General features: G+C 41.6%; 1 protein-coding gene across 5 annotated transcripts in view; it reads left to right on the forward strand.

The window, feature by feature from the left end:
- The window catches only part of ZNF827 (zinc finger protein 827), a 98,290-nt gene that overhangs the window by 8,787 nt on the left and 75,881 nt on the right, over positions 1-13,622 (forward strand). The window contains exon 2 of one of the 5 annotated variants that reach the window (XM_017744235.1): positions 1,604-1,845. The exons of the other annotated variants lie outside the window; for them this stretch is intronic. Within the exon in view, the coding sequence (XP_017599724.1) occupies positions 1,818-1,845 (28 nt within the window). The 5' untranslated portion in view covers positions 1,604-1,817. The remainder of the gene's footprint in view (positions 1-1,603; positions 1,846-13,622) is intronic. 5 annotated transcript variants of the gene reach the window in all.

The raw sequence follows: 13,622 nt of genomic DNA on the forward strand, positions 1-13,622 counted from the left end.
TTCCTCTGCATCTAAATTTTAGGTGGATTTTTAGCCAGAATGTCAAAACAGGTTGTTGTCATTTCTGCTGTGTCTGTGCCCTAAGTAGCCATAGCAGTAGTTTCTTGTACTGGGAGCTTGGCACAGAATCTTAAATTTCTTTAAGATAAGGTTTGAGGAATGTCCACTTCTAATTGAGTGCTTGCACATTAATTATGTGACGTCTGACTTCTTAAGGGTGAAAGCTGAGGTGTAGTGCCTAAAACCACGTGTCTGGGAGTGAGCAGTGCCTATTCCACATGGTCCGCTGCTGTGTGCTCTCCTACCACTATGAGTAGCTTCCTAATCCTCTCTTATTTGGCTTTGCTTGTTAACCCCAAGCAATCCTCTCAGGGACTGAGAAAGCAGCTGTCTTTGGTAGCAAGCACAGCACGACAAAACAAACACTTCTTGAAGCTTCTCTTAGATATGTTACCACAATATCATCCTTGCAGGAGGAATTAGAAACACAGGGAATATAATTTGCCATGTTTTAATCTCACATTGGGAGAGAGGAAAAGATTAAATTATAGACAACTAGATTCCTGTGACATGTACAGGAGGGAATAATTTCAGTATCTGAAACCTCAACCTTTGGTTTCTGAACCAGTTGGAAAGCTAATGAGAACAAAACACCTCAGATGAGTAATGGGGCAGAGGAAAATGGTGAGGAGCCCATTATATATCAGAAATAGAGCAAGAAAAGTTACTTATAGCAAAAATAAACAGAAACTAGTCAAAACCAAAAGAGGTCTTTGTTAAAGCAGGTACTCTGGTTGTTGTCACCTACTGTGGTTGAATATTGCCATCCACACAGTTTGTGAGCTCCTCCCTTTGCTTTGTGACCCCTTTATAGGGGTTGTGAGCACAGTAGGGATAATTACAGGCACTGTAGCACCTTGATCTGAGACTTCCCATGTCCTGTTTGTTGCCACCTGCATATTAAGATGACAGGGATTTCTAGTTGACTTTGTTGTTTCTCTTACTTTATTGATCCCTGGAACGTCTTTAATAAATGTGTTCTAAAGCAACAATTTTATATATTTTAAAAGTCCTTCTCTAAGAGTCAATGCTTTGAGTGCTTAGTGTGGGTTTTTCTCTTCTGTATGTTAATAAAAGGGAAGAAAGTTCACAGTATTTGCTGCCACTACCTTTCTGACTTCAATATTTAGAATAATTTGACTTCAGTGAGTTCCCTTAACATTATTTTTAAAATTGAACTTTATTATCAGGCATGGGCCGTCTTTGCAGCCTTCCTTTGAGCCTCCCTAGGGCGGTGCAAATATTATGGAAGTTGCCTTGGTCCTCAGTTGGGGATTCTTATTGCATGGGGATATTTGAAGGAGAGAAATAATTCTGTTATTTCATACATCTTCATATCACTGCAGCTTGGAATATGCTGTGAATCAGAGATGGGAAGGGTTAGAGATGGAGCCACAGCTGGAATGCATTCTAATCTCCTTATTGCTAGTTAAGAGCCATTTCCAGCTGCTGCTGATAAGCTGGTCTCCAGGCTGAGGCTGGGTTAGCGAACACAAGGGACAATCAGAGCTCTTGCTGTGTTTTTCCTCTGCAAAATACCCAGGTATCTCACAGGAGAGAACCCAGCCCTGCGCGTAAATCGGATGGAAGAGTTGGGACTATTGAATATGGAGCAGTAGCGATTCTTCTGACTCAAGTGGAATGAACTGCTTTTACCAGGATGCCACTGGATTTGTTGGGAAGCTGAGGTGTCTTATTCATGCTCAGAGAAGGAAATAACGAGCTAACCGAAAAAGTCCAAGTAGGCATAGGTCAGGATGTACAACAGCACATCATCTCATCAAGGTAGGCAAACACAACCAGTTCTTTGACAATTTTTCAAACTCCAGTATGTCCTTTCTATGAAGAGCAGACAGCCAGACACCTGCAGCAATAGAGACAGAGGGAATATGTTGTTCTTCCTTCCCCAGAAGCTACCTGGGTCAGCCTTGTGCCTGGGAGATGAAAACCTCCCTTTGGCAAGCAAGAATTTTTCCCTTGCTGTTTTCCCTTGGTACTGTAAGCTGTAACTGTGTTCCTTAAAGAGTTTTTGGGTCCAAGAGTTCTAGATTGTAATGACAGAGCTGTTGGGGTATATGATGACTGGGGGGATGTTTGGAGGCTCAGCAGGATAGTATGCAGACATTAGATCTCTCTCCTTTTGAGTGCTTTTTTGGTTGGGTTTTTTTTTCCTTGTGGCTCAACAGGAAGTTTTCTTTAGAGTCTTCACACCTATTGGCAGAGCTTCACACACAGCTTTTTTCAGCTTTCATCCTTGTATAGTAATACTACACCAATGAGATCTATTTTTCTTCTTCTTCTCTTTCTTCAAAACCAATTGTGGTATAATCACTGCTTTTATCACTGATACTTCTTCTCTTTTTTACCCTTTTCCAGTCAGTATTTATGATAAGTTTTCTGTGCCAGCTGAAGAAGATTGGTCAGGAAAAGGTAGGAAAGTAGAGAGAGAAATAGCCATTTTTCATTTTGGCAATAGCAGTACTTTATCAGTGTCACACCCTGAATGCCATTGGCGGTTTCAGAAGTTAATAGAAAGAGAAGTTATTTGGAATTGGTTCAAGAGAAGATACAACATGCCTATAAGCCTTGGAGGGAAAAGTAAAAGTTGCTATTTGTATCATCCCTGACATTTTTGTCCTGGCTTAGGAAATTAGAGACAGTAGCCGTGGAGAAGGCAGATCAGAAATACCATGTTCTTCTGTAGGACTTCTGATTGCTCTTTCAGCCGATTGTCTCCTGAATTTCTGTTGTCTGTGGTAGCAGTAAGACATCAGAAAGTGCTCTCCAAGATTACCTTGTGCATGAGAGACAAGGAAATACTGTTTCCTCCTCCATGTATAGTGCATAGGAGTACAAGCCAGGGAGTTAACCTCCTGTTCTAGGCACATATGACCAAACAAAAAAAATAGTTTCAGCCTAAAAGAAAGCCTCTATTCTACTTAAGTCATGTAGGAAAGATACACTTAGTAGTTTCTTGGGGAAGTTGAGCTAAGTCATTGAGGTTGTGCATCTGTAGAGCAGTTGTCCCTCAGAGGTCAGTGGGGGAAAAAGTTGGAGAGCATTCTCCTTTAAATGACCGGATGTGTTCTGGATGCTGCTGTATGTTCTGCAGTGCTGCTGAAAACTTCTAACAGAGTTTTCCTCAAGTATGGGAGCTGTGCTAGGCTTACATCAGTCTGTCCCTGTACAAACCCTGGTGAGAGTTTGTCACCTCTCAATTTCAAAACTTGGCTGTGCCTTTGAAGAGATACAGGAAACCAGTTCTATTGCACAGTCCATTGTATTTAATAACTTAACGTGTGTGGAGGAAGAAGGATGAAATATATAATTATTCTTTTGGTTTCAGCATCTGTGCATTAGCTATTTTCTGTTCTCCTGTTCTGGGAATCTCTTGTTATAACTAGTGAGAAAGGAGGTATGGAAAGGGAAATTTTACCTGAGATCATGTGCATCTGCCTTGCCATAGGTTTAATATTCCATTTTTAGCCCAAATCAGCTCACTGGCAAGGATGATGGCCTGTGATTTTTTGACTCTCTTATGCCACCTGTGAGAATTGGACTGTTCTTTAGATTCCCACCAGGGGCATTGAAGCAGCCCTGCCTTGAAGATGAAATCAGTAGCTGCAGTGCCTCAGTAATAATTGCTTGTCTTTACCTTCCTCTGTATGTTAATGATTTCTCCCTATTTTATAGACGTGAGCACAGTGCGTGGCTTGGGGAGGAAGGTGGTTTAGACCTCATAGGAGGAATTGAGAAGAGACTGGGAACCTCCTGTGTTTGTACTCAGCCGGGCAAGGAGTAGTGATGGAGAGACAGCGGGTGCTCTTGCTGTGGTGTCCAGGTGGGCTGAGGGAGCTCTGAAGGTCCTACACAGAGCCAGAGTTAATGTGGAAACAGCAGCCTCAAATAATGACAGCAAGGGAGCTTTATTTTCTGGCGCTATCACTTTGGTATTTAGAAACCTTTTTAAAATAAGCCTGTTGTAATCTTGTTTATGGTAATTAAGGATTTACTAGTAATTTAAATAGTTGGTTTTGGCAATGTGCAGGTCGTCTTCTTATAGGTATTGCTAATGTCAGGTTGAAAACATTTACACAAGAATAAAAGTCAAAGAAGCAGGTAATTGACTGATTTATGAACCTTAGCAGACAATTTTTTCTGATACATCGTGGTGGCTATGGTAAATTTACTCTGGATTGCTTAAGGGCACGATCCTATATGGTGTGTACAACACATGAGGGCAACTCCTCGGAATGAATGGGTGAAGGAGCAGGTAATCAGCCAGCGTGGTTTTGGTGCCTCAATTAGGCCTTTGGTCAATGGCTTGTCTCTTAGGAAAGTTGGGGATTGCTATGCACAGCTCAGAACACAGGTGATTTACACCTTTTTCATGGAGCTTTTAAATCGATTTTAGTCTTTCAGGTAATGTGAGAACTTTTGTAAACTTATGGCCATTCCCAGGCCATAATGCCAAATTGCAGTTGTGATCAGGGAATTGTTTATTTTCATTGCAAACTGTCTGTATGTGACAAAGTGATATGTTTGAACTCTTTTCTCACTTTTTTTGCCAGCTGCATTGATGCTTGCAACTTCTCTTCTGCTTCCTTTCCACCTGTAAGGGCGACTGTTGCTGTGGTGACCCTGTCAGTTTTAAATGACAAGCCACACTAAAATGAGTCACACCTATTGAGAGTTAATCAGCAGTGCAATAATCTGTACCGCAAACAGATCACTTGTTCTTGGCTGCTGTAAATTGAGAGGAATATTTGAGAATTCCTGTGCCTCCTCCTTTTAACTGTTGGGGTTGTGGCTGCTGAGGTTTGCAGTGCATTTCAGGAAATGAAGATGCATTTTGTTGCAGTAAAGAGTTGAGACAGCTATCACTGCAGCCAGTTCTGGGGAGGTGGCAGGTCAGGGGCGGCCCTTAATTGAGATGAATTGTTGGCTGATGAAGGCACTCAGTAAGAGTAGGCAGTTTGTAGATGTGCTTAAGACCAGAGTACATGGGTATGCAAAATAGAGCAGACCACCAATTTTATTTGTTACCAGGGTAAATGAAGACTAGAAAGCAGAGCTTTCCTGTGGGGTTGGTTGTTTTCTTTTTTTGGCACCTAGAGGATACAAAATGTGACCTAAGAAACTGTAGTATTCATAATTACTTCAGTTTTGGTGTGGAGGCTTCTGTGACTGAGAACGGAACTACCACAACGCATGTAGCCATTTGGAAATGAGTAACTGAGCCTCTGGTTTGCAGCTATACTATGCTTAAGATAAGGTAGTTTTGTGTTTCTGCTTAGAATTTCCTAATAGAGACACTAGTTCTGTGTTCCACAAGCAACTTCTTAAAGAAGGCTTCATTATATGCCAAAGGATATAAAATCTTATTCATGGAGTTAGATGTTATTGGAGGATGGCTTTAAGATATTATGGATTTCTATATTGAATATTTGGCATTTGTGTGATTCTCCCACAATAATTTGATCTAGGGTGGAAACTAAAATTCCTCCTTTAGGGACTTTTCTAGTTGTAGCCAGCTTTTCCAAATTGTTTGCTAGAATTGTTTGAGGTTTCCTTTCCCATTTTATGAAATTTTAGAATATTTTCCCTTCTTTATGAGGTAGGCTGACATGATAGGCCTTGTCTTTGGTCTAAGGATAAGAGAAGTCTTGAAAATAATCTTTAACTCTTCTTATTTTGGAGGTGCCAGCATCCCTATTATCGTTTGGTATTTGATATTTTCTCACTGCAGCAGCTTATTGGCTTAGACATCTATCTAGAGCAAAACAAATGAACAAGCAAAGTAAATTTTGGCTAACTAGAAACAATTTTAAGGAGTTTTTAAGCTTCTTTATAACTAACAAAAGGTAGAATTTTTAATTGCTGTGCTGAACTTTACGTGTAAGTGGCAAATGTGCGCTGATGTCAATGGTACAGAGCCATTCCAGGTGCAGGGAATGTCTCTGGATAGACTTGCACATGAGCCACAGATTCTTAACACTGTTTCCTGTTTCCAGCAGAGCTGTGGCAATAACAGTAGAACTCTTGCACATACAGTTTTTCCTCAACTTTATAATAATCTGTCAGAGTCATAAACTGAGATCATAGCTGGTTTTAAAAAACACAGGGAAGCCTGAAATTCCTGATAAGGGACTTTAATGTGGCTCAGAAATTGCTTCCTAAAAAATTGTTTGGTTTTATAGAAAATGGTTTATCATCTTCTCTGTTTACATTGGGAAGAAGAGGTGAATTCCTTTGATATGTTGATATACTGACTCCACGTTTTCTGTTGGCCACATTCCTATAGTGTATAGGTCAGTCTGGTCATTATCTTGTGCTTTATGAAACATGTGCCCAGCCTCAACTGTAGGTTATTACAGGATTCTTGTAAGGGCCCGTGGAAGAAACTTTCAGTAAGTCTGACTGTGGTATTTTGCTCTGTCTCCATAAAACTGTTGCAAGAACATTGGTAACATAAAATAGCTTTTGTAAGGAACATGATTCTCTATTGTTTTACTGACACTTCATGTGTTTTATGAACCTGTCTTGGGGCTACTAGGCAGCCTTTGCAGCATAAACTGGCCTCAGAAATATTTGCTTCTTCTGAAAACCTCCATCATAAAAATCAACTGTCTTTGTATACCTTGTCTCCAGTTATTCTGTGTGTTGATCACAGAACCACAGAATGGGTCAGGTTGGAGGGGACCACAGGGGTTCATCTGGTCCAACCTCCCTGCTCAAGCAGGGTGATCCCAGAGCACCTGGCACAGGATTGTATCCATATGGTTCTTGAATATCTCCAGCAGGGGAGACTCCTCTCTGGCCAATCTGTTCCAGTGTGTGGTCACTGCACAGTAAGGAAGTTCTTCCTTGTGTTCAGGTGGAACTTCCTGGGCATCAGTTTCTGCCCATTCCCTCTTGTCTTGTTGCTTGGCACCACTGAGCAGAGCCTGGATCCATCCTCTTGGCACCCCCTACTTTAGATACTTTTATACATTGATGATCCCTTCTCAGTTGTCTCTACTCAAGGCTGAATGGGTCCAACTTTCTTGGCCTGTTCTTGTAAGAAAGATGCTCCAGTCCCTTAAATGTCTTTGTAGCTCTCTGCTGGGCCGGAGCCCCACGTCTCTCTTGTACCGAGGAGGCCAGAACCAAACACAGCACTCCAGATGTGCCTCACCAGGCCTGAGTAGAGAAGCCAGGATCACCTCCCTGGTGATCAAGTTGGGTCAAGTCAGCTGATGGAAGCTTTTTGTGTAGGCTGTAATTTTGTGGCACACCTCTTGAGAGGTGGTCTTCAAAAACATTCCCCTCCTCTAAGGCCATGTGTGCTCTGTTCTGTTTCATGTGCACACCTCAAGTACTTCAGCTCACTGAGCCTGAAATACTGGCAAAATCCGGCTAGAATCAACTAATTCTAAATTATAGTAAGAAAATATTATACATGTATTATTATACACGTGTACTGTTTATATGTAACATTATTTATTACCTTGTAAGACACACTGCTCTGCCCTCCTCCTTTCATGGTTGCTGATTGCTGTGCCTCACTGTTAAGATATTATTTCTGGGTCTTTAGAACTTTTCTTCTCTCGGGAAGATGCTGCCTACCAGTTCTAGAGAAGATGGTTCTTTTTAATTAGGATCAGAGTATATGGTGGCTAACCCAGCTCCAGATGTCCCAGATTAGGCTTCTAAATCGGTCTGCATGATATTGACTGCTGTGGCCACCCTGAGTGCACAGGCCAGCTCTTCCTGAGGGGTGTAGGATGTTGTTGAGGATTGGGATGGGAGAGAAAATCCTCTGTTGGTTTTTCACTGGCAAGATGTGATATACTTTGCACCCTAGAGGACCAGAGGAGATAAGTGGCTCAGATTATTGACTCCACCTGTTTTCTCATTCCTGTCTCCCTTGCATCCATTTTTTTCCTGATTTCTTGACAGAGTAGTTTTCTGCCAGCTTAGTGAGTTGAAATTGGCTCATGAAGCAGTCAAACAACAGAGCAAATCTAAGGGAGGGCACAGGACCACCACTTCTGTTGGTCTTGAGCTTTTGTCACCTCACTGCATTGTAAGGTGGTGCCTGTTCCTTTGTTGCTTAAAATATCTGACTCCTAGTAGAAGCAACACTCCTCAAACACTAATCTCGAAGCCACTAACTATAACCTCCTGCCTAGAACAGAAGAATAGCTAATCTTTCTTGGAGGCAAGATGTCAAACATCCATCATTCAAGTTCTCTTTTGAACTTGCTTTTGGGGGAGATCAGACTTGTCTTTGTAAGGTCCTATCTTGTGGTCTGTCAACCAGCCCTGGGAACCTTCAACGAGTAGTGACAGCTCTCCTCAGGAGATACCATGTATTTCTGTCCCCTTCCATGGATACTTGCTGACAAAAGATGGATCTTTTTGGCAGGTAATGAAACGCTCTTGGCACATTTATTCTGGGGCTTGCAGCTGAAGGTAGAAGGCCACTGCCTCTCTTTCCCATCTACCACAACTTTCCTCTCCTTTGAGGGACAGGAAATAAAGGCAATTTTATGTTGTCTGTGACAAGCTTTTTCAGTAATCTGTCCTGATTCTGTTTTTCCTTGGAAGAGTCCATCACACCTGGATTCTGCCTTTGAGAGGAAACTGAGGTGTTGTACATGCATTTTGATATTCTATGGCTGTCTAGCAGTTTGCAAACCTGAATATGTAATACTTGGGCACATTCTGTTGTTTGTGTGTATAGGCAAAGTATCTTGAAGAGTTCTAGTTACTGCAAAATAATTAATATTCTCTAATCTTTTTTTCCTTTGAGTCCTTTTTCTAAAAAGCTGTACTAGAGAAATTGTTAGGTGAATATTCTGGGGTTTTTCTTGTATGTGGATTTTTTCAAAGTCACTTTAAGTTAGGGATGAAAGTAGGGAATATATGCCCTGTCTTTAAAAGCTGTGCCTTCCATTTCCCCTCTTCTCCTTCCCTCCAGTTAGGAAAATCATTATCTTGGAAGATGTGGAGATGAAATACAGAGTCCTACCTAGAGCTTCTTTCCCTGTCTAATTGTGTGAGTTTTTTCACATAACCTAAACACAGGGGAGAAGGACCAAACAGAAGAGCTGTGGCTTTTTGGCAAATCCTTCTTGCAGCTGTGCTGCTCTCTCTAGGTCAGCCTGCAGTAGAGAAATTTGGTTCAAGCACCAGCAACACTACTAAACCATTTTGTGAGGAGGTCAAGAGTTGAATAATCATCCTGTTGATAAGGAGTGAGCCAGAAATTCCATTCAAAGAGGATGGTGACTTCCTGTGCTGCTTACCTGTTATAGGTCACAGAAATCGTGAGGGGAAAATGGGGGACCAAGGGCACTCTAGCACGACTATTTATGTAACTGTGGCTTTTATGTCTTATTTGCTGCTGTAGACATATTCTGCCTTTGCGTTTTTATTAAAATCATGATTTTCTAGCAAGCATGCCTATAGGAAAATCAACACAGCTGCTGCTCTGGATATATAGCCTCATCAGATGGGGCTGTAAGTGCTTTATAGAGGTGGAGACTATGGGGTGTTGGTGCACAGTGTGCCCAGCTTCTTGGAGTTAGTCTTACAGCACACACATTTGCATGGTTTGGTGGGTGTGGAAACCCATAAAAGTTGATCAGTCCAAAGACATTACATTCATTTTTTTTTTTTTTTTTTTTTTTTTTTTTTTTTTTTTTTTTTTAAATTTGAAATGCTTAAAAATCAGCCTGAATGTCAAAAGGGTAGTTTGTAGGCAGGCAGCTAGACTGAGCAATTTATGTAGGATACCATAGAATAGACTTTCCAGATATGACTGTCATTTTTAGGTCTGTGCCTTCTGGTTTCTATAGTACCTGATTGTGAAATCAGCAAGGGCTTATGTGCAGCTGACACCCAGAGAAAATGTGAATTAGAAAGTGATGTGATATTAGCAAGTGGTCTATTGTAATTATTCTTTACTGTGGCTAAAGTGATGCGCTTACACAGTTAACCTAAAGGGATCTGTTGTATTTCGTGCTTAGCTCCTTCATTCTTTTCTCCTCTATATTATCTGGTCTGCAGAGGTAAAGTGGAGACATGGGCAGCCTGTGCTGATCTTGAATTAACAGCCACCGTGTGATGGGAAAATGTGTCTTATTTGGATGTGATGGTAACAATCGAGATGGAACCTGGGTTACAGCAGTAGAGGGTATCCTGAACTGGACTGCCAGGACAGTGAATTCTGGCCTGTGGCCTCATTCCTTTGTCCTTATTTGAGGGTTCTAAGAAAGCATTCAGGAAGGAATAGAACAAGACTACCATCCTGGAGGCTAGATATGAGCCTACCAGTTCGCTATCTGTCTCACCTCTCCTTGTCCATGACTGGTTAAAGGCCTTTACAGTTGTCCTTGCCTTCTTGGTTGTCAGTAGTTGCTTCTCTTCATTCATTCCACTTTTCTTGCTATTGCTGATAAAAGTCACCCAAGGCTAAGTCCTAGCTTGCTGAGGTATTGTCTCTGCCTTATTTTTGATGCATCTGCCTATTTACTTGGCCTTAAACTGATTGCTCAGCCGAGCCAGTCGGTGTTTCCGCAGAACTCCTTTTGGATGGCTTCCTGCTTCATTTAAGTTTAATGCGTTCTTTTAAATTCTTTAGGTATCTTTGCAGAGCTCCTCAGTTCCCTAGTGTAAAGCTATCACTTAATCCCAGCTCTTTCAGTAGGCCTAGGCACAGTGCTCAGTGTAAAATAATCCAAAAGATGGTTTATGGTAGGTGCTAGAGATGAAATGATGGAGTTGTTGGAGCAGAAAATTAGGAAGATGATCGGGGTGTCAAATGGACAACAAATGCAATTGTAACTTTATTTAGATTGACACAAACTTGAATGATCATATCTGAAATCCTTATATAGATCAGGATAATTGATAGCAAGATTATAAAGATGAGGTTTGGCTCTCCTATGTCTTTAAATCCTGGTTCTGTAGGTTCCCAGTTTTTCCTTGAAATGTAAGTGCTGAAAAAAGGGCAATTTTGATTAATTTATCTCATCAACAAATTTCCTGTATGCATTTCTTTGAAATTATTTGACTTCTGTCTACTTTTGTGTTTGCTTTAATTTTCATTCTGTAATCCCATCATTACAATTTCCATATGTTTCATATCACTGTAGCATATGGGCTTTTGTATGGAAGTTCTGTAATTTACTCATTACAGTGAATGATCAAAGTGGAATTTTGTCCTTAGCATGAAAAATCAGTTTCTGGGGTGGGTTCCTTAGCTGTAGCCTCTTCTCAGATAATTTCTAGTGTTTCAAATGGTGTTCTTTCTGTCATGTTCTCGTTGCCCATATCTGTTGCTCAGTAACACAACTTTGAGACTCTTCCCTTTCCTGTAGATCTAACTGAAATATCATTGATATTTCTCCCCTCCAAGTCCTACAAAGTGGAGCTGTGGATCACCTCACACTTGCCACTTTCAGGAGTGGCATGTGTACATTGCACTGGGTACAGTGAAAGTTTCCAGCATTTGAACCAAGTGGCTCAGAGTATAAATCAACAAACATGTTTGTCTTTTTCAGTTTTCAAATATAAGTAGTTTGAGCAAGTGAATATTTACATTTCTATTGGCACCAGGGTCAGATTCTAATCAGCACTCAAAAAAAAAAGGGCAGATGGTCACAAAGTGAAATAACACTCTTTGGGATCAATAAGATTTGTCTGTCAAACTGATCTCTTGAAGAGGAAAATGAACTTCTCTGTATTTGAAAACAAGCAGATGAGTTGGCGAGCGAGGGAAACTGGCACTTCTTCAAACAGTGCTTTCTGCACACATTTATGGCTTTGCCAGAGATGGATACATGGGCTACATCAGTGGCAGCAGTCACCCAGCAGTACTTTGGTGCCTTTTGTCATTGGTGACAGGAGTGGAAAATATTTTTTTGAGGCTCCTGGGTGCTGTGATGTGATAGTCCTGAAACATGCAGGATGTCTGTAATTTCCATTAGCCTCTGCCAGTGGCAAAAGGTTTGGGAAGCAGTTCTCATTTCAGAATTGCTCTGGAAGTCAGGAAGAAGCGGTATTAACAGGTCTTGACTCTTGAATCGTGCTTAGAAGAGCTCCATAACTGTGTTGTGAGAGAAGGGAGAAACATGTAATGCAGATTTCTGCCACAGATGTGAAATACAGCTGAAATATCTTGACAGACACATGGAGGTTGGCTCCTGTTTCAGACAAACTTGGTCTGGGTGACCTGTGAACCCCCTGGGTTCTGAAGGAAGGTTTTATATAATTTGAAATTATCAAGAAGTTGTTGGATTGGGTTGATTTCTCCTGGAGTTCTCAAGCTTGTTCAAATTCTCAGGCTCACAAGTCAATGTGAATTAAAATTCTGCCCGAAGGCCTTGAAAGGCAACTTTGCTTAGAAATGAAGTTGCCAGGCTTCACTGTTCTGCTTCTAAACCAATTCACTGGTGTTTAAAGGGAGGCTTGACTGAGCTCATGATAAGGCACTGATGCTGGTTTTTTCAGCATTAACCTCACAGCCTTCAAATGCAGTGGGCTTGGTGCTGCAGCAGCTGGGAATTACTGAGAAGAGGAAAATTAGAACAGTGTCAGCAGTTAGAGGTCTGATTTCTGGCTACAGAAAAAAGCTGCACTGGTGGGAAAAAAAGGTATCCTGCTGGCTTTTGGGATAGTGAGGTTGCAGAGGAAATTATAGAGGCTGCATGGAGCTTTGAGAGGGCTTCTGCAGAGGAAATTTGCCCTTTATTATAGAGGCTGCATGGAGCTTTGAGAGGGCTTGAGTGGTCACAGGTAGATTAGCAACAGGAGAGGGAGCTCTCAGTGCGTTACCTAAAGAGGAGGGAAATCCTGGGCTTGGGAGCAAGCCTTTAAATGAAGAGTCCTGCTCTCATGCTGCTCCCTGTCAATAACATGGTGGTGGCTGCCCTTCCGTATCGGCAAGACCAATGTGGAATGTGCATGTCTGGAAAAAGAAAGAAATTGAGGTACATGGCATGGAACAGAGAAGTTTGGGGGTTTAGTAAGCTGCAGATTTCTCTAAAACAAAAATCCAATCCCTCTTGGATCCATTTACACTTAAATATGCTTCAGACTGTAATGTTTGAATGGCTTTCTGGGTGAAGGGAAATGCAATTCTCCCTCCCTATGAATGGATGGGAAGTACAGAGACAGAGAGAGTGGAGTTTGCAGGGGAGAGGTTGTTTAAACAGACAAGTGTAAGTGGTAGGAAGTAGGCTAGCTCAGGCTGCAGAGCTGTGTAGTGGTGTCAGCTCCAGGCTGTGTCCCAGAGGATGTGCCCTGCACTTGGTGTATCACTTCAGAAAAAGTGCCAGTAAGATGCTTTTTTGGCTTCCACTCCAGAACTTGTTTGCATCTGGGATGAGTGAATGCAGCACTCATCTGAGCGCACCCAGCTGTACAGACATGCTCAAGTTACTTTTTTAATGTTCACGGGGTGAAAAGTGAATACATTCAGTTCTCCTTTAACCTGCATAAGTGCTGGTTCAACTGATTAGCATCTCTCTCCTTTATTTGAATGTGCATGGTAGTGGCCTTTATGCACGTTG

The sequence above is a fragment of the Corvus brachyrhynchos genome, unplaced genomic scaffold, assembly GCF_000691975.1.
Source record: "Corvus brachyrhynchos isolate BGI_N302 unplaced genomic scaffold, ASM69197v1 scaffold229, whole genome shotgun sequence".
In the NCBI taxonomy this organism is placed as follows: Eukaryota; Metazoa; Chordata; class Aves; order Passeriformes; family Corvidae; genus Corvus; species Corvus brachyrhynchos.